This window comes from Populus euphratica, unplaced genomic scaffold (assembly GCF_000495115.2).
Source record: "Populus euphratica unplaced genomic scaffold, PopEup_1.0 scaffold67.1, whole genome shotgun sequence".
Classification (NCBI taxonomy): Eukaryota; Viridiplantae; Streptophyta; class Magnoliopsida; order Malpighiales; family Salicaceae; genus Populus; species Populus euphratica.
In genome coordinates, this window is record NW_011499914.1 from 990195 (window position 1) to 1012289 (window position 22095).

The window sequence follows — 22095 nt, forward strand, 5'->3', positions numbered from 1 at the left end:
ATTGTTACTTATTTTATTTGAAATACTTTATGAAATGTTAATTATTATTATTTTAATTTCTTCATCTTTTTTTTAGATTTGATCTTTATTATTTTGATTATTATTTATTTTATTTGAGATAATTTATGAAATTATTTTTTTTTCAATTTCATTATTATTTAACTTTTTAATTTGTAAGATTTATTTCTTATTATTTTAATAAACTTGAGAAAAATAAAATATTAATAAATTATTTTCCAGTTTATTTTCCATAACATAACCAAACACTGGAAAGTATTTTCCAGTTCATTTTCCATAATACTACCAAACATCGAAAAATACTTTACTTTTCAGGAATTCACTTTTCAAAAGAAAACAACTTTCTTGTAAACAAACGGAATCTTAATTACACGAGAAAATATTGTTGCTTTATAGTTTTCTTTTTATTGCCTTAGGTTTACTTCAATTTGTGTCTATGGATTAGGTCCCTAGTATATAAGTATAAGTTTAAGGGCATATTTATTTTTTGTATTTTAGATATATTTTTTAAAAAAAATTAATTTTTATTTACTTCAGATCAATATTTTTTATATTTTCAGACTATTTTAATATGCTAGTATTAAAAATAATTTAAAAAAAATAAAAAAAATATTTTAATATATTTATAAAAAAATATTTTTAAAAATAACCTTTATTATATTCTCAAATACCATCTAAATAACTTCTTTAAGGATATGTTTAGGATATTAAATCTTGAGTTGGTGTGATTTTTGTGCATAGCGGATTCACTTCTCATTTGTCTTCTTTCTAGGGTTAGTTGGTTTTGCCCCACACCAATTTGGCTCTATCCAAAACATATGATCATGCTTGATTTGGGCTATCTTCACAGACAGAAACAAAAAATTTGTAACTTGCATGAAGATTTCACCTCACAGTAGAAAGATCTCATCGCTACTGCATTATCTTGTCATGATTCATTAAGATTCATGGCTTGTGTTGCTTCATTATCCACAATATTGATGGGTGTGCTAGCTTCCTTGTTGATTTCTTGGATATTGCTCCACAACTGGGGATGAATTACCTCTTCTGCATGGTGATTTTGTTACCATAATAGTTTCTACAGTGTATTTGGATGGACTTTTAAAGCATCGATTTGAATCAAATTGCCTTTTCTAAGATTATCAGGCAGTTTCCCAAATCAAGTTCTTGATTATCTTTTCCATCAAATGTTGAGGATTGAATGGAGTTTCTGATTTTGGATCTTGAATAACTACTAATATTATTAAACTCGAGTCAATCTAAAATATAATTTAAATTATATTTTAAAAAAATTATAATAAAAATTTTGATTAAATCCAAATAATTTGATAAATTGACTTGAAATTTAATTTATGTTATTTTTTTAGTTTATTTTTTTTTAGATTAATATGGATGTTCAAGTCAGTTTGCATGCATCACGACTAATTCTATAAGTCCTGAAATTAACGATTATATAAATCTTTAGTAATTATCATAAAAATAATTAAATATTTAAATTTCATATGAGCAATCAAAGATTCAAACTTAAAATTATAACTGAAATCATAAAGAGAATAAACTTTTTGATGCTAAAATGATTATTTGATTATTATTTAGATAGTGTTTTTTTTAGTTTATTTGTTTGGACAAGAGTTTCTGTGATGACAGGGATTATAAACTGATAAAAAGGAGAATTGCAGGATGATTTTACGCAATCAAGACAGTGAGCAGGCTGAGCAAGCCAGACATGGATCACCATGAAAGACAAAGCTGAGCTCCGAGGTCAACCAAGAGAGGAGCATTTTGCTTGACAGATAAGGAATACTAAAAGACAATCAAGCGTGAGACATCTCTGCGATGTTTAGTGGCTGACAACTGTACGGCCAAGTCAATCCACAGAATCCCTAGCGTCTGCAATGCTGTTGTAATGGTTCAATTTCTGATCAAATTCAAAGTAAGCAGCTGTGATTTTTTTTTACTGGTTTAATTCTTATTTATAAAAATAATTAAATTAAAATTTTATAAGATATAAAAAAATAAAAATAAAATTAGTTTAAACTAACTGATTTTAATTACAATTTGATTTGATTATTTTTCATTTGGTTTGGTTTTTTTCATATTTATTTTTTTATTGTTTTTAATTTAATTTGGTTTATTTTTTTTTCAAGTTTATAAAACTAAAACTGAACTGAATTAAATATTTTTTAAATTATTTTAGTTTGTTGTTTTTATGGTTTATTTTTTTAATTTAATTAGTTTTTTTCTCACCCCTAACAATAATAACTATGAAAGTTTTTAATAGTGTTTTCTTGTACTTTAATCAACATGCCAAAGCAAAACATATATATATATATATATATATATATATAGACACACACGCTTGCAAAGAACATAAAAAAAGGGTGGTTCATGTTTTATTTATAGTTAATAGAATAAACTAGGAACAACATGAAGGGTTTGCATAGAAACTCAAGATTCCGGATTTGGTTTGGATTAAGTTCCAAGTTTAATAGAAAATTATGTTGGAGTTTTTAAGTTTTTAATAGCCCAGTTGAGACTAAGCGTCTCCAAAAAGTTATGGATTTTTTTACGAAAAATTAATTTTTTTATATTTTTTATATGTTAATATTAAAATGAAATTTTAAAAATTAAAAAATATTATTTAAATAATAAAAAATACTTCTAGTTACAAAAAGATAATGTCAATGTGACATCCTGGACCTAACTTGAGAGCTGGTCTAAAGCATTGTTTGTCTAATCATTGCAGCCATTAACGTTAGATTCTCAACTTCAACCATTTTTTTCAACAAATTCGATGAACATAAACGATGTGAAAGCACAAGGAATCTCTACAGATTACAAGAAGATGAAAAGAATCTGTCTTCCTTTGGGACCATGCCAGCAGCCTCTGTAGCCTCAATGCAAAATTTTACCTCTTTTTTTTTCCAGATATTAAGGTAGTTCTAGACCTGCTGTCTGCACCATCCTAGGAATTTAACTCATCTTCTTACTGCAGAGTATAAGATCACTGGTGTGATTGAAAAATATATAGCATATGGTTTTAATTTAGGAGAAGTTGGTATGGCAACATCGATGGAGAGGCCATACCCTTCTGTGTTCATTCGAAGGAAGCATGGCTTTGATTGGAAGACAATCAGAAGAGAACAAGGTTGCTTATAATTTCTCCTTTGCCTTGTATTTTTTTAAAAAAAGAGGAAGTTTTTCTTTGATAAATCTCAAGAATACAAAAATATATTTAATGTTATTAAACTTATGCTGACTAATTTGGTGAGTAGTCAATTTGAAACTTGATTTGTATTTAATTTTAAATTAAATCAGATAAGAGTTGATCATATTAAAACTTGTTTTTTTAATAATTTAAATTAACTTTTTAATAAAAAATTTAAAATAATATAATTTTAAATTAATTTGAGTGAACTCACCGATTGGTACTTTGGATGTAACAAGGCAAGTATCCTATGCAAGTATATATGAAGGTACAGTGTAACTCTTAAGCAAGATCAAGTATATTTTATTTTGTTTTTTTATTCTTTTTATCAAGTAATAATTACTAATCTTATGGTTGCCGACACATCACACATGCCATACATCTCTGTTTGTGACTAATTACCTAATAATTTCTTTGTTCCTCTCTCTCTCTCTCTCTCTCTCTCTCTTAATTTCTTGAGTATTTGTTGAGCAAATTGAAAACAAGGAATAAAGCAATAAGATTAAGGGTTAGAATATGCTAAAGTGGTTGAGATTATTTGCTGATTTAAAGTTAATTATCAAGAAAGCAAGAAGGTTTGGTTTCTTGACAACACCCATTTGCAATTGTAATCCCTAAGCAAAAAGATTAATAATGTTGATTAGTCAAGAACCCATCTAGAACAAAATCCCGACACCTTCAATTGAATAGATCTCTTCTTCATGATTTTGTTCATGTTACCTTTTTTTTCTTGACATATTTGTTTTCCCGTTGGTCAGGATTTTCATTTAATGCTACTATATTAGGATAATATAGGAAAAATAATAATTTATTAAAAAGGATTTATTTTTTTAAAGTGACTTGGATTTAAATTATCCTATCATAAAAAAAATATGTAATTATATCTCAATATTAGTGAGAATGACATTTAAAAGATATAGTTTGGTTACTGTTTGAAATGAAATAAAAGAGACATAGACAATAAAAAAGAAAAAAAATACATTTTTAATTAAAGAGATAGAAAAAATAAATCTATTTCTGAAATAATTTTAAATAATTTTTTAGATTTTTAAAATAGAAAGTATAGAAAAAACATATCCCCTCTATTTTTATTAATTTCATCTATTCTATTTTGAGATAGTAATTAAACTCTAAGAATTTTTTTTTTACATCATAATCTCAAATTCTAATTTAAAAGAATATGGATGTATTTGTTTGAGTTTTTTTTTTTAAATATAGATAAGCATATTTAAAACCTAATTATAAGAGAATTTATTAATCTCCTTGTTATAAAACCTAGAAACACCTTAAGCTTTAAAAAATGATGATGATGACAAATGGAGAAGTCCCTACCAATTATTTATGGGATGGCACGTTGACCACGCATGGCTAATCTTGTGTTCATTTTGCAGAAACATCACCATCGCCCCCCCACCAGCTGAGGCATACTCTTATTACAGCAGCACTAAAGTTAGGCAATAATGGCCCATTAAATTATTTATACAAATATTTCTTATCAACAATTTAATTATCAAAATAATAATAATAATGATAATCAGTTGTCGTCCTCTTAAAGATTTGAGATCAAATCGCATTAAGGTTTTAGACAAGACAAATCCAAAGGTGGATGAGCCTAATCAATAATCATTTACTTGACATATAGGTATAGATTAAGAAGTAAAATGACATTTTCTTTATTTTTTTGCTCTAATTAACACTCCATCAATTAAATATATAAACCATTGTGAGGTCAAAATAAGACAAAATCTTTCAATAATCTGTAAGATTTTGTTTAAGGCACTGATTATTGTGAATTTATTTTTTTATTAAGTTACTATGCATTATATAAAAAATAAATCTTCATTTCATGTTGTAATTAGAAGTGTGATTAAAAATTCAAAAAAACAAAACAAAATTATTAATTCTACTGGAACTCATTATTAGAGTCCTGAAAGTGTGATTAAAAATTCAAATAGAAAAGCAAAGTTATCAATTCTACTTTAATTTATTATGAGAATCCTAAAATGAACGAGTTAATTTGAGTTAATTAAAATAATATTTTTTAATTTTTTAAAAGATTAAAATGATATTATTTTGAAAAATTTTTGTTTAAAATTAAATAAGTTTAACTAGGTTGTGAGTTGACCTATTAAGTTAATCTTTGAGTTTAATTTTTTTTTTATAAAAATATCCAACTAAAATCCAGAATCAAATAATTTTACTAAGCTCATTATTAAAATCTTGAAATGAACAAGTTAATTCAAGTTAATTAAAATTATATCTTTTTAATTTTTAAAAAAATTAAAACAATGTTGTTTTAAAGATTTTTTATATGAAATTAAATAAATTTAATTGAATTGTGAGTTAACTTATTAAGTCAATTCCTAATTTTAATTTTTTTTTATAAAAATATCCAAGATCGAAAATCCCAAATCAACTTACAACACCAAGTCAAGTTTATTAATTATGATTAAAAAAAAAACACTCACTGAGAAAATCCCTCATTTGTTGTGTAGCATTTTGCTTCAATGTTTGGCATCAAATCAGACATTTATGTTTCTAAAAGCAAATTCACCATAAATTTGCAAGTAATTAACGAAAAACACAGCAAGATAAACGTGAAAGGAAGCTAACACTTAGAACACTACAAAATGAAAGGAATCACGGAAGAAAAGAGGACCACATTGTCAAAAAAATACGCATAGACTTGGACACTGATCGGTTGCATGGTCAGAGATACGGTGCTGCTGGCTACCACCTCTTCAAGGATAGCATGTGAATAATTGTAACTACACCGACTTTCACTTGTGAAACAAATAATTATATACACCTGTATTTACTGTGTATTTGTTATTTTTCTAGAAGAGTTTTTAAAAAGTGATTTTTCAATATTAAAATTAGATTTTTTTATTTTAAATATTAGCATATCAAAATCATCAAGAATTACTTTAAAATAGCATATCAAAATCATCAAGAATTACTTTCAAAAATATATATATATTAACATGTTGTTTTTTAGATAAAAATAATTTTAAAAATATTTTAAAAAATAGAAGTAAATATAATATTAATTTTAATCCATTAATATTGTTTGATAATACGGTACAAGATGTTTTTCAAAAGTAAAAGTAAATGTGGTGGGTGATGTATTCATAATTTTTTTTAGTCTTTGGATTGATATTAGAGTTGATTAATGTATGTCCGTGGTGCAATACCTTTCAAAAAAATTAAATTAAAAATATATTAAATTGATTTTTTTAGATTTATTTTAAATTTTAATATCAGGACATTAAAATTATTGAAAAATATCAATTTGATATTTTTTTCATCTAAAAAGTAATTTGAAAAATATTTTAGAAAGCAAAAAGGTACCCCAGCATCAACATTATATCTTTTATATTCTACAAAATATAACATATCATATTCTTTAAATTTAAATCATTAATTTTAAAATCAACATTTATAATTTTTATTCATATATTTTTATTTTAACAATTGATTTTGAATTCAATAATAAAGATCAAGGAAGATATCGTATCAGATTCTTAGAAGCATAAGAGTAGCTAAATCCAAGATTAGGACTTGGATTTGAACTTCATACTATGTTGTATGATTACTAATGGACTACAAGTTGATTGGTGTGAATAAAAGCCTTTTTTTTCTTTTTATGGAGTCCAACCTTGACAAACTAAGAATCGCCAATCAAGGAAGACAATCTCTCAATAAGAACCCTAATTCTGGTTTTAATTACTGAATAATTCCTCTCGAATAGTCTCTCTCACCAAAAACGATTACAGCTTTTCAAATAGGTTTGAAACCGAAAGAAGAATCAGAATTCTTAAATATATAAGATAAATAAAAATGAAATCCAAAATTAAGGTTGAAAATCCGAAGACGATTGGTCTCCTCTCGATATTTTTTGAGATTGCAGTTCGAGGGTTACATTTTGGGGTGGTGTTTAGACTTGTTCTATTCACATTTACTCCAAGATACACGTGGAAATTTCTGATTCTTTGAATAAACATCTTGATTCTTTCAAGAAGAGGGCTAAATGACAAGAAAAGAAAGAATTATGGACGAGGAGTCTTGATGATGTATTCTACTTCTTCTAATATGGACTAAGTTTCTTGGTTGGGAAGTAATATCCCACGGAAAAATTTTGAAAATATTCAGAATGCCAATCAATGATTTCGTATAACAAAAATGCTTTCTCGTCTAAAAAGCATTCTCTTGTCACTTCTAGCTAGGCCATGGGAGAACATTCAACAAGTAGTCTAGAATAAGCCCTTCTACATCAATAATGCTAACACAATGAGGGAACCGTTTCAGGCCATCTAATCAGCTGTTGAAGATAGCCATACCATTTTCGCGGTTCATTGGCTTTTATAATAACCTGCTGAGGGACTTTATAAGTGCTTTCAAGTTACGTCTTGTAGCCTCATCACCCGTGAATCCCAGAATATCAGAGCTTATATTCTGATATGGTTGAAGAATACACAGAACAGGGATAAAAATAATTAGACAACAGAACTCATGATTTCTGCATTATCAGAAAACGGAGTAAGTTTCAGATTAAGATCTCACCTCAATGTTTTTCAAAGTGAAAATCAAACTGTAAATGGACTTTTGAATCAACTCAGTGTTCTCTGGTGTCATAATGGATGTATGTGCCCTTCTGAGGAAAAAGGAAGGTCTACAATTGTGAGCTAGCGAAAAAAAAGCAAAACCACCACTTTGTTTCTTTTGGGTCATATTTGGATTTTTCATTTAGGTCATCATCATAATTGAATGTCAAAATGGTAAACGTGAGACATCAATAAACATTCTAAATTGAGGGGGGGGGGGTTATAAGGAAAAGTGTTTGGGACAATTTACCTTAAATCCTCAGAAGCTAGTGATAAGTTTCTGGTTAAATCCTCGACTTCCTTTAGCAGGCCACTATCACGAACCTCAGACAGCAAAGGATGAATATCTTCAGTCATGGCTTTAATCTGAGACATCACTACATCAAAATCAAAGTATGCATGGATAAAAGTTAAATGTTGAAAACAAACATGGAACAATTTCAATCACGCAGTAGGCAAAGTACATGCACAGGATACATGCACTACCTTATACCAATCAATGTCCAAATTGCCTGCCTGTCAAAGATCATAAGGCGTATATGACAATAATGCAGGAGATTCAGTGAAATGGAATGAGTTCATCTTTAAGTTTTCTGGTTAGATGAAATGCTGCACTCTCACATTCCATAATGTAGTTCACTCATTTACAGGGTAATTACAAATTAATGGCCAACAACCTTAAACCTGAATAGCATTGCCATTCACAGGATTCTATTTGATCATTCAAATGAACAAGCAAGAAACTAGATGGTTCCTGAACACCTAAACTGTACATGAAGTTCCTTACAGGTTTTACAAACCCAATGCTCAAGTTAAATTCTTCTTTCTTTTCATCAAAATTTTATGAAATGAAATATTATCATCAATTCTGCACATCTTTTGGTCCTAAGGGTGCCCCAGAAAATTCTTTGAACGGATTGGCTCTCATGCAGCATATTTTATTAAGACAATTGAGGTCTGCAGAAATTCCATAAGACAGCAGGTGAAGTTTAACTAGTATGAGAAGAAAGCCTTCACATTCATAAGAACCATGTTGATGATTGCAAAACTGAGACAGTTATTTAATTAAAAAGTGCATTCATGACAATACGTTGTCCATCGAAACTAGAACAAAGCATAAGTAGGGCACATCAAACCTTTGTAAGCAGTGGCTTTGCCTCTTCAATAACAGCAGCAACCCGCTCAGCCAATGAATAGCTCTTGGCAACACCAATTTCCTCTACTTCTCGTCCAATACGAGTGAATATCCCAACCAAGGCATCCAAACTCACTCCTTGATGTCCCTTTAATTTTTGCCTATCACAAACAATTAGACCTTCTTTAACACATTCAGCATCAAGAGGTCCAACAGAAGGTGTTGGTATTGGATCACGAGGAGTGATATCAATCATTGTTTCCATGAGAAGACCGGACTGGTTCACCTCAATCAGTGAATTTTTAGGTATGAAAATTTTATCATCCTCAACCTGAAAAATACAAGGGAACACATTTCACTAAAAACAAAATAAAAAACCTCAGCATTTATATGTCAGGAAGAAACACCAAAAAAAATAAAATCATTAATCTAACCTCCACAACAGCCTCTATACTCTTCAAGGAAGGATTAACGCGGATAACTTCACCAACAGTGACCCCTCTAATCCTAACTCGTGTTCCTGTGCAAATACCGCTAGCTTGAGCAAATTCAAACACAGCCGAGTACTTCCTGAATTTAGAACGCAATATAAATCCCCTCAACCAAGCCAAACTGAGTGCAACAAGCACCGCACCAGACACAAGAAACAACCCAACACCACCTTCCCAAATGCTCCTCCGACCAAACCCAAAATCACTTAACGGCTTCAATGTTTGCCTCCAAATATTACGAGGAACCTCCAAAATAACTGCAAGTGCATTCATTTTCTCCGAAGAAGAGGGTGGTTGTTGGCTATGTCCTGTATCTGCTGACATAGCTCGCACCCCTATGAATTTCTTTTGTGGTCTTGCCGGAAGAAAAGGCAAGAAGTTTGAAGAACTATGAGATACATTAATCAATGATGACGAAGATAGCATAGGAGGACAGTTTGAAACCTGGACTAATGACTTCCCAACCATCTTTCTGCACAATCCCAGCTCAATGAAAGCTTTTATGACAATGCCTCACAACAATGGTACGAGTTGATATCCTCAACAAAGACTTATCCTTTAACCGAGTTTTGAACTAAAATTTACTCTCATAACATTCTTCAGCAGCTGAAATCTCCGCCAGTCCAATTACAGCAACTACAAAACAGAACTTTTATGTGTTTCCCAGAAATAAATAATCAATCATAAATTTTGCAAATTTCTAGTCGAGTTAACAAAAATACCAAAAACAACAAAACAAAGTTCTAGTCTTTAACTCATAGAGAAACCCTTTCTTTTCATTTCCCACATTCTCTCAGTAGCCAAACAGAGATATCCATTCAATTACCAATCTCAAGCACTGATCATTCTCTACATAACTACATCTTCGCCAACCATACATTCAACGTAAGATTCCACTACAAAAGTATAGAATAAATTCTCAATTTGAAAAATCACAAACTGGGTTATTCAAATATCAACCAGTTAAACAAAACCCATGATTCAAAATTTCAACTTTCCTTTACAAGTCAAAGCATTTTCTCAGTCACCAAAGAGTAGTGCACATATTGATAAGAGCAAGGCGGGTATATACACACACAAAATTAAAGAAGGAAAACAACTTACCTTAGAGAGCTGGGTTTTTCTTTTTACTGATATTATAAGAATCTGAAGTGAGAGAGAAAGAGATTGGATCAAAGAGACAAGTGAAGTGTATGTTATTCAAACATGTGGAAAAGGAGAGAAATGTTTGATTCGCATGAAGACTTGTGTTCAAAGTATTCTTTCGCCCTTTTTTATATAAATATATTAAAATATTTTTTTTTATTTTTAAAAATTTATTTTTAATACCAACATTTTAATATAATTTAAATATATAAATAAATAATTTTAAATACATAAATTTTAAAAAACACAATAAATCATTTCGTAAAAGATAAAGGTATATTTATCGAGTTTCTTTCCACTTGAATTGAATCCAAGATTTTATTTTTTTTTCCTTCCAAGAACTATTGACATCAGAACATCCTTTCATTCTCAACCTGCATCAATCCCTGTCAAGACATTCTTGTTTCTTATAAGCTAGGCTAATAAACTTTTCTTTTCTTTTTATTTTTATGTCATTTCAAATAAATATAAAGTATTTTTATAACAAAAAATATTTATGCAACACGGATGATCTCTAAGTTAAATGAAAAATAGTTAAGATTGTTAATTTAATTTATTTCTATATGTATTTTAAACAATATAATTCACTTTAATTATATTATTTAATATTTTATTTCAAACTAATTATAGTAAGTTATCAATTGACTTCAAACTTATTTAAGGATTATTTAGAACTCTCTAATTTGAATTTAATTTTAAAAAATTTAATGAAATTTTATATTTGAAATATGTTTGCATATAAAAAATTAAATTCCAAATATAATTCAATCTTTAAGAATAGAGCAAAAGTAAATTAGAGATCAACCTCTTGATTTGAGAATTTAATACTAAAATTAGCTTCCTCAAAATAATTTTTAAAAATAAAATAAATCAAGTTTTTCATTTTAATACAATAATCAAGTTTTTTATTTTAATACAATGAAATTTAATCAGAGTTTCAATTTTCTTATTATGTAAATATCCGTCTTCATTTTTCTTATTGATGAGATGGTAGAGCTAAAAATTGATTAAAAATTGATTTTTTTAATTAAATTACAATGATATGATAATCATAGAGTTATTATTAATAATTAGTAATTAAAGAGAAATAATAATCATAATACCACAATATTGTGAATCGTGTATCGCTGTAAAAACGAGCAATTACTCTATCCTCCTCTGACAATGAAACATTTTTTAAATTTAATTTATTTTAGAAGGAGGATTTGAAATTGATAAACTCCTAGTTAGTGTAGAAAGCTCATTAACCGAAACTAAAACCCATTAATAGACCATTAAAACTCCATACTCAAAAATACAATTCACTTAAACAGTATAATAATGGTTTTATTTTTAGGTTTCATAGCTTCCGAGAGTATTGAAATCTTTTTATATAATTTATAAAGTATTTTTTTATTTTAATTACATAGTAAAACAACTAGAATATCAGTGGAAGCAAAAAATAAAATAAAATTAAACTTGATGTTTATGAGATATTTTTATAATGATTTTATTATTATTATAATTAAAGCTGAGGGGTATTTTAGTACTTTTAAAAGTATAAAGAATAATAAACAATTTAAATGAATCATAAAACTACAAAAATAACTTTAAAATAAAAAATAAATAATCATGAGATCAAGATGTATTTTAGAATTTTCACAATGGTTTTATTATAATTAGAAAGTCACTGAAGGGTAGGGGTGATATTTTTTATTCGATTCGGTTTTTACATAAAAAATTAACCAAACCAACATCATTAATTTTAAAACAGAAACCGGTTTGAACCGACTGGTTCCAATGCCGTTCGGTTTTTGTTGTTCAAAAATCAGTAAAATCAAAAGCAAATCTCGATACCCAATGCCCACAAACTATAAGCAAATCTGCAAGTAAATCTCGATTTCTGTTATTTAGGAAAACAGATTTGCCCAGTACCCACAAACTACAAGCAAATCTCGATATCTAGTGCCCACAAATTACAATCAAATTTTGGTTTTTATTGTTTTAAAAAATAGATCTGCCCACAAACTCCAAGCAAATTATAATATAATAATAATAATAAAAAAAAACCTACAAGATGCAGAGATGAACTTGAAATGGAGTTAGAATCTTAATCATCAAAAAGTCATTTATTTTTTTATCTGTCTATGTAGTTTGATTAAAGTAAATATTGATGCAAAGGTGAAATTAAAAAGATAGGAGATAGAGAGAAAGGGAGGAGGTGCTACGGGGAGAGATGAGAAACAAAGAGAAAAGGAGTGGAAAAAGAGAAGACACTATAAGAAGATAATAAGATGCACAAAAAATAGAAGGGGATAATGAGAGGGAGAGAAAAGAGGCTGTGAGAAGATGATTGGAGTGGTGTTTGCTGAAAATTAGTTTAGGTCTAGGGTTTTTTTTATTTATATTTGCTTTTTTTTTTTAAGTACTAGTATGGTTGAATCAGTTTGGCTCAGTTTAATTAGTTTCAGAATTTAGAAACCAAAACTGAACTGAACTAGAATTTTTTTGTGATTTTTTAATTAAATAATTTAGTTTTTTTGGTTATTTTTTTCTAGTTTTTCTAATTTAATCGGTTTATTATTTTTTTTGCTCATCTTTACTCAAGGGTAATCCCATCTTTAGCTAAAAAAAAGAGAAGGCATTTGTGTTGCCTTTCAATGTTAAAAAAATATCATTCTACCCTGTCATTAGAAGCGACACTATTTCCTTTTCTGATTGAGATGGTGTATGTCCTTGTTAGTGGTTGGGTTTGATGCCCATGAGTCTTTTTTTTATTTTTTTCTTTCTCATCTTCTAAAAATTATAATTTAACTCCCTTGATTGCAGACATTTCAACTTCAGTATTTATTTTTTTATTTTTTATTTTTTATCTTGATCTTTTTATAGAAATTTTAATTTTTTTAATTTTATTATTCAATCCCAATTTAATAAACATTATATTCTCTAAAGTTAGTTTTCATATTCAATCAATTCGAATTGATGGTATTATTTTTACATTTTGATACTTATTGATTTGATTTCTATTTTTTTTTAATTTTTTACAAATATTTTTTTTAATTTCATCCTTTAATTACAATATTGTTTTTTATGTTAATTATTATCCTCATTCTTTTTAATTCTTTATGTCCTTTTACTACATTATTTGTTTTTTTTTTAAATTTTAGCCATTAATTAAATATAAAATTTATCTTTTATTTTATTTTTTATCATAATTCTTTTAACTATTATTTTTTTAAAAAAAATTATTTATTTTTTTCTATTTCAACCTCCAATATTTGATTGATTTAGAATTAAACTTAATGATTCTTTCAGATTGAGTACTTCAAGTCTAATAATTTAATGGTTTTTTTTAATTAAAAGTTTTATAACCTTTTTTTATTTTTTTATTAGATTATTTAAATCTTATAATTTAAACCTTCAATTTGATGAATTATCTTATATTGACTTAACTATAATCCAACCCCACTGGGAAACGTGAGCACCAAGCCTAATTACCAGTAAATAAAAGATTTAATGGTTATATATTAATATCAATTGAGTTACAATCTATTGATATAGTGCTCTTTATCATCTTGTCACTTCCTTCAAGCTAATATATGGAACCTTGTATCAAGGCAATGATGTTTTCTTAACAAAAAACAAATAACAAGCAAAGGCAGCAAGAACTCCTAGTCGAACCCAAATATTATGATATTATTGGAGAGAATAATATGTTCATCCCAATATTTTTTTAAAACAATTGCCATGTCGTCTAGCCTTTTCTAGGTTGTGTTTATATAGTGGCTAGTAAAATAATATATATATATATATATTTTTAATACATCTAAAAAACACTCAAATATTATGATAAACATGTATATAGCTTTTTTTAATTAAAAAAAAACCATATACAAACCCAAAATAATTTTTTTTCTAAACTTATATATAGTTTTAGACTATTTCAAAATAAAAAATAAACTTAAATATAATTTCTAAGACAATTTCAAAGTTAAAAAGCACTAAAATAGACCTTTTTTAATCAAATAAAACCTTTTGATATTAAATCAAAATCATTGTCAATTTTCAACTTTTATTACCGGAATTCAACATTCTTTCTTTTTTCACACGAACCAGAAACTAAAAACTAAAAAATTAAAAATATAAGCTTTTATATTAAAATGAAACCCAAAACTATTGATGGACCAAATAGATATAATTTATAAAATTTAAAGACTAAAATGAACTTTTTATAATAATTTTAAAAACACCACCTGCATGTCACATCTTTTCGATCATTTTAGTCCTGATAAACAAATTTAATTTAATTATCCTGAAATTTAACCCAAAAAAATGCAATTACGCTAAAAGAAATTTAGAATCCAAATAAAATTCTTTTTTGAACATTAAAGTTTTAGCCACGACGTTTAGAGTTTTGTATAATAGCAAGTTATAACCCAAAATTGACATTCGCACAGAAGAGTATCACCCCAGATTAAAAATGGTGAAGCAGTTGAAACATCACCTCTGTGTGAAGCACTTGAAACATGGAACTAATGATGGAACAAAATTGAAAGAAAAAACTACAAACGTTTGGAAAAATCTCGACATTAACTACCAAATGATCCACAGAAACTTCATCATAATGAAGCACCAAGCCAAAATTCAATACTGAGTATTTTAACCATGAAAATAGAACACGAAATAGGAAAATTCTTGTTCATATCTCCTAGAATCAGCCCACAAGCTTGGATCATACTGCTATCTTTCACAGATCTTGAACACTCAAACCTGCAGTGGCAGAAAATAACAGGATGTAATTAGAGAAACAGACTACCTATCATCAACAAATGGAAGAAACAACAATAAAAGTATCTGGCTATCTTGAGATAATAATGGACGCAGAAGCATACATGCCTGGTTTTTTTTAGGACTATCTCTTCAAGTCCTTTATTTTTGGTTATTCTATCTACAGATTTTAGGCTGTGTATTTCATAGTCATAGTACTAGGAGAAGCATGGAACAATGAATCACTGTGAACAATAACTTCTCAAGGAAGATTTTTTGATAATTGACCTGGAGGAAGAGATTGTTTCAACTTGTCTGCCTTCTCAGGGTCAAAGACACAAAGAGTGTAGAGGTACTTTGAGCAGCGAACTTTGAACTTGACCACATCTCTGCTCCTCTTGATCTTCACAGAGCGTGCGTCTTTCCTTCTGGCAGTAAGAAGGAAATCCTTGATCTCGTGGATTTGCTTAGGCTGTGTATCAAAACAAAGATAAATATAATACTAATAAACAAAGGACAACAAACAAGGAAGAAATGACTGAACACATCAACAAATAAAAAGGTGTATCAAATCAAATATCATCGAGTGACATGATTGACAACACTAGATTAAGTACATCCAACACTCTTGAAACCATTCACAAAAACCAGAAGAAATCACTCAAATATCTTTCAATGTAGAAGAATGGAGAAAATCACCAATTAAAAATAACAGGAGAGAAGAGGTCTGCCTATGGCTTAGGAGCAATTCTTCCTTTTTATAAGAAATAACAGGACCACAAAACCATTCATGGAAACAAAAATAACAAGGCAACAAATGTACTCAAATTACCTTAAGACTACACCCTGTTTTTCTATCTCCATTTCCAGGCTCTCCTTATCTTCTTCAAAAATAGACAACTTCCACTCACTATCTAATTAGTAACCACCCTGGGTTTCAAGAAATTGCACCTTAGACTACATTGTCTTCCCAGTTCCACCCCAGTTCCCACCAGTTTTACTTCCCTCAGTAAAACACTAAAAAGATAGCATAAGTAACTACCCTCAATAATCACAGAGAAAAATCTGCTTTAAAACCTACCTGACGATAGACAAAGCTAAGAGTACAAAAATGAAAAAATTTCCAAATACATACCACCTAATATCACTTTCTTTTCCACACATACAGCTACTATTCACATTAACTAGTCACCAACTTCCTTCTCTTCAGAACCAACTACAACTTTAATTTTTCTTGGTTCCATCCCTCACACTTGTAAAAATCAAGAACCCAACAAACAAGCCTAAACAAAATGATTAGAAAGTCCAAAACTTACTCATGTTCTTAACCCAAGTTTCAATCTTTCAAAATTCTCACTGTATAAAAAAACAATCTTTCAAAGTTTTACCATTAAAAACACAGATAGCAAGAAGAAAGATGACCATTAAAGACACAGCATCCTTAAAAATAAAAACACAGATGAACCCATCCTTCTGTCTAACAACCAGGAGACATGATCTCTGCAATAACAAAGCAAAAAAACAAGAGATATGGAGAGAGGTTAAAAGGGTATTACCATTTTGAGTTTTCAGAGTCTCTGAGAGCTCTTCTTCTTTGCCGAAGTCTCAGCACTCGCCAAACCCTAGCTCTGTTAAGGTGGAGAGATATAACTATATATATATGGTGAGTGACAAATTTACAATTATCGCTTGCCTTTAAACCCTAGAAAATTTATTGTCCTTGTGGACTGTTTTGGCCCTGTATAGTTGATTTTATTACGCCAGTGTTTATACTTTCGGGCTTCTAACTTACGAGGCCTATGAAGTCTGACCCAAAGGCTTGAAGTAGTTGAATTGTAGGCCCAAACTTAACAATAAATAACATTACGAGATATTGAGTAGGGATCCGACGGAAACCGGTTCTGATCCGCTCCAAATATCTTAATTTTACCCGACCAGATAGAGATTAAGGGGAGGATGGGCTTTTGTGCCCTAATCTATATCCATGCATTTTTTTAATTTTTTAAAATCATATTATACGTATTAAAAATATAAATATTGATTGATAATATCATTGTCTAAGAAATAAAAAAAAAAGAGTTGAATCAGAAAATCCAGACCAATAAAAACTTACAATGGAATTAAAAAAAAGGAGAGAATTTATATATAACTATTCTTAAAATATAATACATGAAAAAAAGAAATTAAAAGATTTACAAAAATTGATATTTGAAAAAAAATCTTAGATTTTTAATCCTTTACTAAAACTTAACATGAATCCCCAAGTGCTCATAAGCATGTTTTTTGTCAAATATTTTGAAATTCTTATAATATTATTAGCTTTTACTTTATCTATATACTATGATATTATTAGCTTCTTTTATAGTTAGGAGGATAGCAGGAAGGATAAGATCATGTGTGTCATTTTTCTCTTGTTTTGGTGATGTGGTATACTTGTCTAATCAAATGCATATGTACAAAATTGCAATTTGTTACCATGCATGCGTCCCTTTTTATCATGTATGCTTTTTAATTATTTTTAAAGATAGTTTAAAGCTTTTAAGCTTTATAATAAATTTAACTTCGAGTTAATTTTTTCGATCATTTTAAAACTTAATTTGATTTTAAAATTTTTACTTTTTAAATTTTAAAAATTAAAATAATATTATTTTAATAAACCTATTCAATTTATGACATGAGTTCTAGTAAAAGATTAAATGATATAAATTATATTGCATTTGAGGTTATAGCCTAGTGGTCATGGGAGGGATTTATTTCTTTTTTCCAACACTCGGATTTGACTTTTTATATATATATATTTATTATCTCCGCAATGACTTACTTTTTTATTGGATTTGCAGGGTGTTTAATGAATCTAAAGATTAGTCATGATATATATAAACTAGTTCAGACACCCCGAATTAAAAGAAAAAAGGGATAAATCATATTTAATAACTTTGCTTCTTCTAAATGAATATAAATAGTGTGAAGTGATAGAAATCTAGAGGCAAATAATTGCAATATTTTTTTTTCTATTTATTCACGATACAAATGAATATGAATATATGTGAAGTGATAGAAATGTAGGCCAATAACTGCAACATATTTTCCTATTTATCCATGAAATATAGATGGATGTCTTCTAACCTTCACTTCGGATTAATTTGGTGAATGATTGTGAAAAAATATCTTTGAAAACATCTCTTTTGACAAGAGATAGGTAGTGGTCCGTGCGGGGGCTAGATTTGAAAAAAGATTGGACATTCATTCACATCAACAACTTTTTTATTTTGGTGGATTCAATAATCGATATATTTTAAGTGAATTTCCATATTTATAAAAAAAAATATATGACATTGAATATTTACTATAGCATAAAAAAATCACTATAAATGATAATAATAACATAATATTTTTAGCCTTCCTCAATTAAGGTTAAAAAACTAAATTTAGAGGTAAGATAGTTTTTTTCATATGATTTATTTATCATTATATTTTTGTGAAAACTAAATTTAGAGGTTAAAAACAAATGTATTTTCATCTTTTTTTAACATTGAAAAACCTTTATTGTTCTTAAAAGAAAACATTTTTATATTTGGTTGCTAGGTTTTTTTTTTTTTTTGAGATTTCATGTGTTTTTTACACAATTTAATTACTGACTTACCCTTTATACCAGAATTAATTAAGCCTTGTTTTGGAAGCATTTCATATTTTCATTATTCTACAGTCAAATCATGAAACTAACTTTCATCTCATAATTAATTTAGGGACAATTAATTTTATGTTTTCACATGATTTTTTAGTTATAAGCAGCTTAATAAAGAGTTAAATTGGTCTTTTAAAGTAATTTAAAAATAAAAGCTCTCATATGTGAGGGAGAGGTTGCCATGCTTTGACGGCTCGTGCACCATTATACGATTATTAAACTGTTTTTTAAGCATGTTGCTTTTTGATAAATAAATTGTCGCTGCATAAGCTTTTTTTTTTTTTTGTCTCTTCTCTCCGTTAAAATTCGTGTCTGACATTTAAAATTTTAAGACGATCCCCTTGGTTGTGTATATATGCATATCAGTCCTCATTATTTTGATTTGTTAATTTCTATAACTAGTCTTTTAATATTTTTTTTTTTTTTTTCAATTTCACTCTTCAATCTAGAATTTTCATATTTTAATTTTTCAAATCTGGCTGGTCCTTTTTTTATTCATTTTTTCTTGCTTTTTTTTTTGTAAATTTTTAATTGATTTCAATCTTATCCTTTAATCAAGATTTTTATTTTTTTGGTGGTTTTTCCTTTTAATTATTTTTTGGAATTTATTTTTCTTTTTAATTTATCCCTTTAATTCAAAAGTATCCATATTTTTAAAAAAAAATTTAATCCTTATTCTTTTAATTTTTAATTTTTTATAATTTTTTTCAATTTAATTCTTCATCAATTTATTTTTTAAAACTTGAGAATTATGGTTTTTTTGAATTTAGTGTCTCTATTCAAATGGTCTGAGTCACGAGTTTTATAATATGGCTTGGATTCCCTTGTTTTTTTAGAATTGTTTTCTTTTATAGTCTCATTACTCAATGTTGGAATTTTTTTTTTTAAATAGGCTTCATGGTTTTTTTATTTTTTATTTTATAAATTTACCATGATCTCATGATTTGACCTATAGAGTTGATGAGTAAACCTAGGTGGTTCACACCTTTTTTTACCTTTTGATAATTAATTCATTTTGTGTATTGATTTTTTTATTTTATCTCTTAATATTTAATTTATTGAGAATTGATCTTTGTGGTTTTTTTTATATATGATACTTTCAATCAAATAGTTTGGAATACGAGTTTTAAAAGACAACAAGGGTTGTCATCATTATTTTTACTTATTTTTATCCTTTATCATAATTCAACATTAGTTTTTTTTTAATTAGATTTTGTAATTTTCTTAATTTTTATTTTGTTTTAGGGTTATCCTGATCTCAAAACCTAACTCTTGGGTTTGGTGAGTTGACCCGGGTGGGCTTAAGCTTTTTATGGCTTATAATTACTATTTTTCTAATCTTTTTTTTATCTCATGATTCAACATTGTTTTTTTAATATAAAAAAATTAGGCTTTTTTATTTTCTTCATTTTACTTTTTATTGGGTTATCCTAATTTCATTACTTGACCTATAGGTTAGGCGGGTTGGCCCAAATAGCCCAGGTTTTTTTTTTAACTTGTAATTACTATTTTTTTCTTTTGTATGTTTCATTTTTTTCAACATTTGATTAGTTGAAAATTGGACTTCAAGGTTTTCAAAGTTTATTACTTTAGTTTAAATGACTCAGGTCACGATAGGGCTGAACATTTTTTGTTCGATCCAGTTTTGAATAAAAATAATCAATTAAACTGATTTTTTTTAGTTTTTGAACCAAACCAAACTGAAAACCAGTTCAAATTCATTAATTTCAGTTCAATTCGGTTTGGTTTGTTTCCCTTCCAAACCGGTTCAAACCGAAATTATTGACCATATTTTCCAGCACTTTTATTTTTGAAAATGAACAAACATAGTGCAAGGGATTTGCGAGATGACCCTTGAGCAATGGATTGAATCCCCATCAAAGGATCTTGAAACCCTTAAGCATATCCTTGAAGCCCTCCAACTCAAAGGTTTTTTGCATTCCAAGAAGCCTACAAAATCAAACTAACAAAAGAAACTTCGTTTACAAAGAAACTCCAGTAGTTCTAATGAAGCCAACTTCAATGAACCGGCCAGATGAAAGAATCATCAACAATTCGCATCTAATATGGCAAGTTTGAGAGATGAGAGACAAAGAGCATTGAAGATTGGAAGAAAAGAAGACAGAATTATGGGAGTCAATATTTAGGATGGTTAGAAAGCCAGTCTATAAGACTATGAGTTGCTCCACCTTTCAACACTGTAAATTCATTCCATTCACAAAGCAAAGACTACTAGAAGAGCTCAAGCTAAAGTTTAGGGCATGTCCTTGAGATGAGTGTTTGACTTCCTTCTTAAAAGGCTTAAATAAAAGTTAAAAAAAGTTTGATTTTTATTTTAAAGTGGTCAGGTAGAAAGAAGTGAAATTAATATTGAATCATGTTAGATCCTTGTTTAAAAAAGAATATCATATGTCCAGGAAGTGAAGATTTGAGAACATAAAAGATTTGAGAGATGAGAGACATAAAGGGGGCATCTAATGGGCTGAGAATACATTTAGGTTTAGGGTTAGAAACTATTTATACTTTTTTTTTTAAGTGCTGACCTAGCTAAACTGGTTTGGTTTAGTTTGATCTAATCAGTTTCAGACTTTAAAAACCAAAACCGAACCAAACCGAAATTTTTTTGTGATTTTCTAATTAATTAATTTGATTTTTTTATTTTCTTGATTTAATCGATTATTCAATTTTTTTGCTCACTCTTAGGTCACGAGCTTAATGTATTAACACAGGTTAACATCATTTTGTTTTTGCTTATTTTCTTTTATTATTTTCATAGTTCAACATTATTTTTTCCCTTCTTTAAAATGAGTTTTTGTTGGCTAAACATCATTTTTTTCTTCTAACTTTTTATTCAACTTGCGATAAAATGCATGTTAAATAGTTAGATTAATAGTATATTTCTTGAGTTTTAGACAAATCATTCATATATTTCTTGAGTTTCAGACAAATAATTAGTATATATATGAAACACTTTTTGAAGTTTCTTTTAAATTCAAACCTTAAATGATGACATAGAAAGTAAATTAAATTCATTAACCAACTTTTCCATCTATTTTTATGTT

The 22095-nt window shown here is 28.1% G+C and overlaps 1 protein-coding gene and 1 long non-coding RNA gene across 4 annotated transcripts in view; one reads left to right on the forward strand and one right to left on the reverse strand.

Annotated features, from left to right (window-relative positions):
- Positions 1-16898, forward strand: part of LOC105134428 (uncharacterized) — a 25818-nt gene extending 8920 nt beyond the window's left edge. Inside the window, exons 2-3 of the long non-coding RNA XR_843982.1 lie at positions 6335-6339; positions 16064-16898. This is a non-coding gene — a long non-coding RNA (uncharacterized LOC105134428). The remainder of the gene's footprint in view (positions 1-6334; positions 6340-16063) is intronic.
- Positions 7279-10712, reverse strand: LOC105134425 (protein TRIGALACTOSYLDIACYLGLYCEROL 2, chloroplastic-like). 3 transcript variants are annotated; one of them, XM_011038831.1, is made up of 6 exons: positions 10561-10710; positions 9400-10092; positions 8967-9296; positions 8081-8196; positions 7790-7880; positions 7279-7681 (listed from the first exon to the last, which is right to left on the reverse strand). In XM_011038831.1, exons 2-6 carry the CDS (start codon positions 9922-9924, stop codon positions 7589-7591), a joined length of 1155 nt encoding a protein of 384 aa, XP_011037133.1. In that variant the 5' UTR covers positions 9925-10092; positions 10561-10710; the 3' UTR covers positions 7279-7588. The 3 variants fall into 3 exon arrangements, with proteins under 3 accessions (XP_011037133.1, XP_011037134.1, XP_011037135.1); XM_011038832.1 differs by having other exon boundaries at positions 9400-10352; XM_011038833.1 differs by lacking the exons at positions 7279-7681; positions 7790-7880 and having other exon boundaries at positions 8121-8207; positions 10561-10712.
- Positions 16899-22095: the final 5197 nt, after the last annotated feature.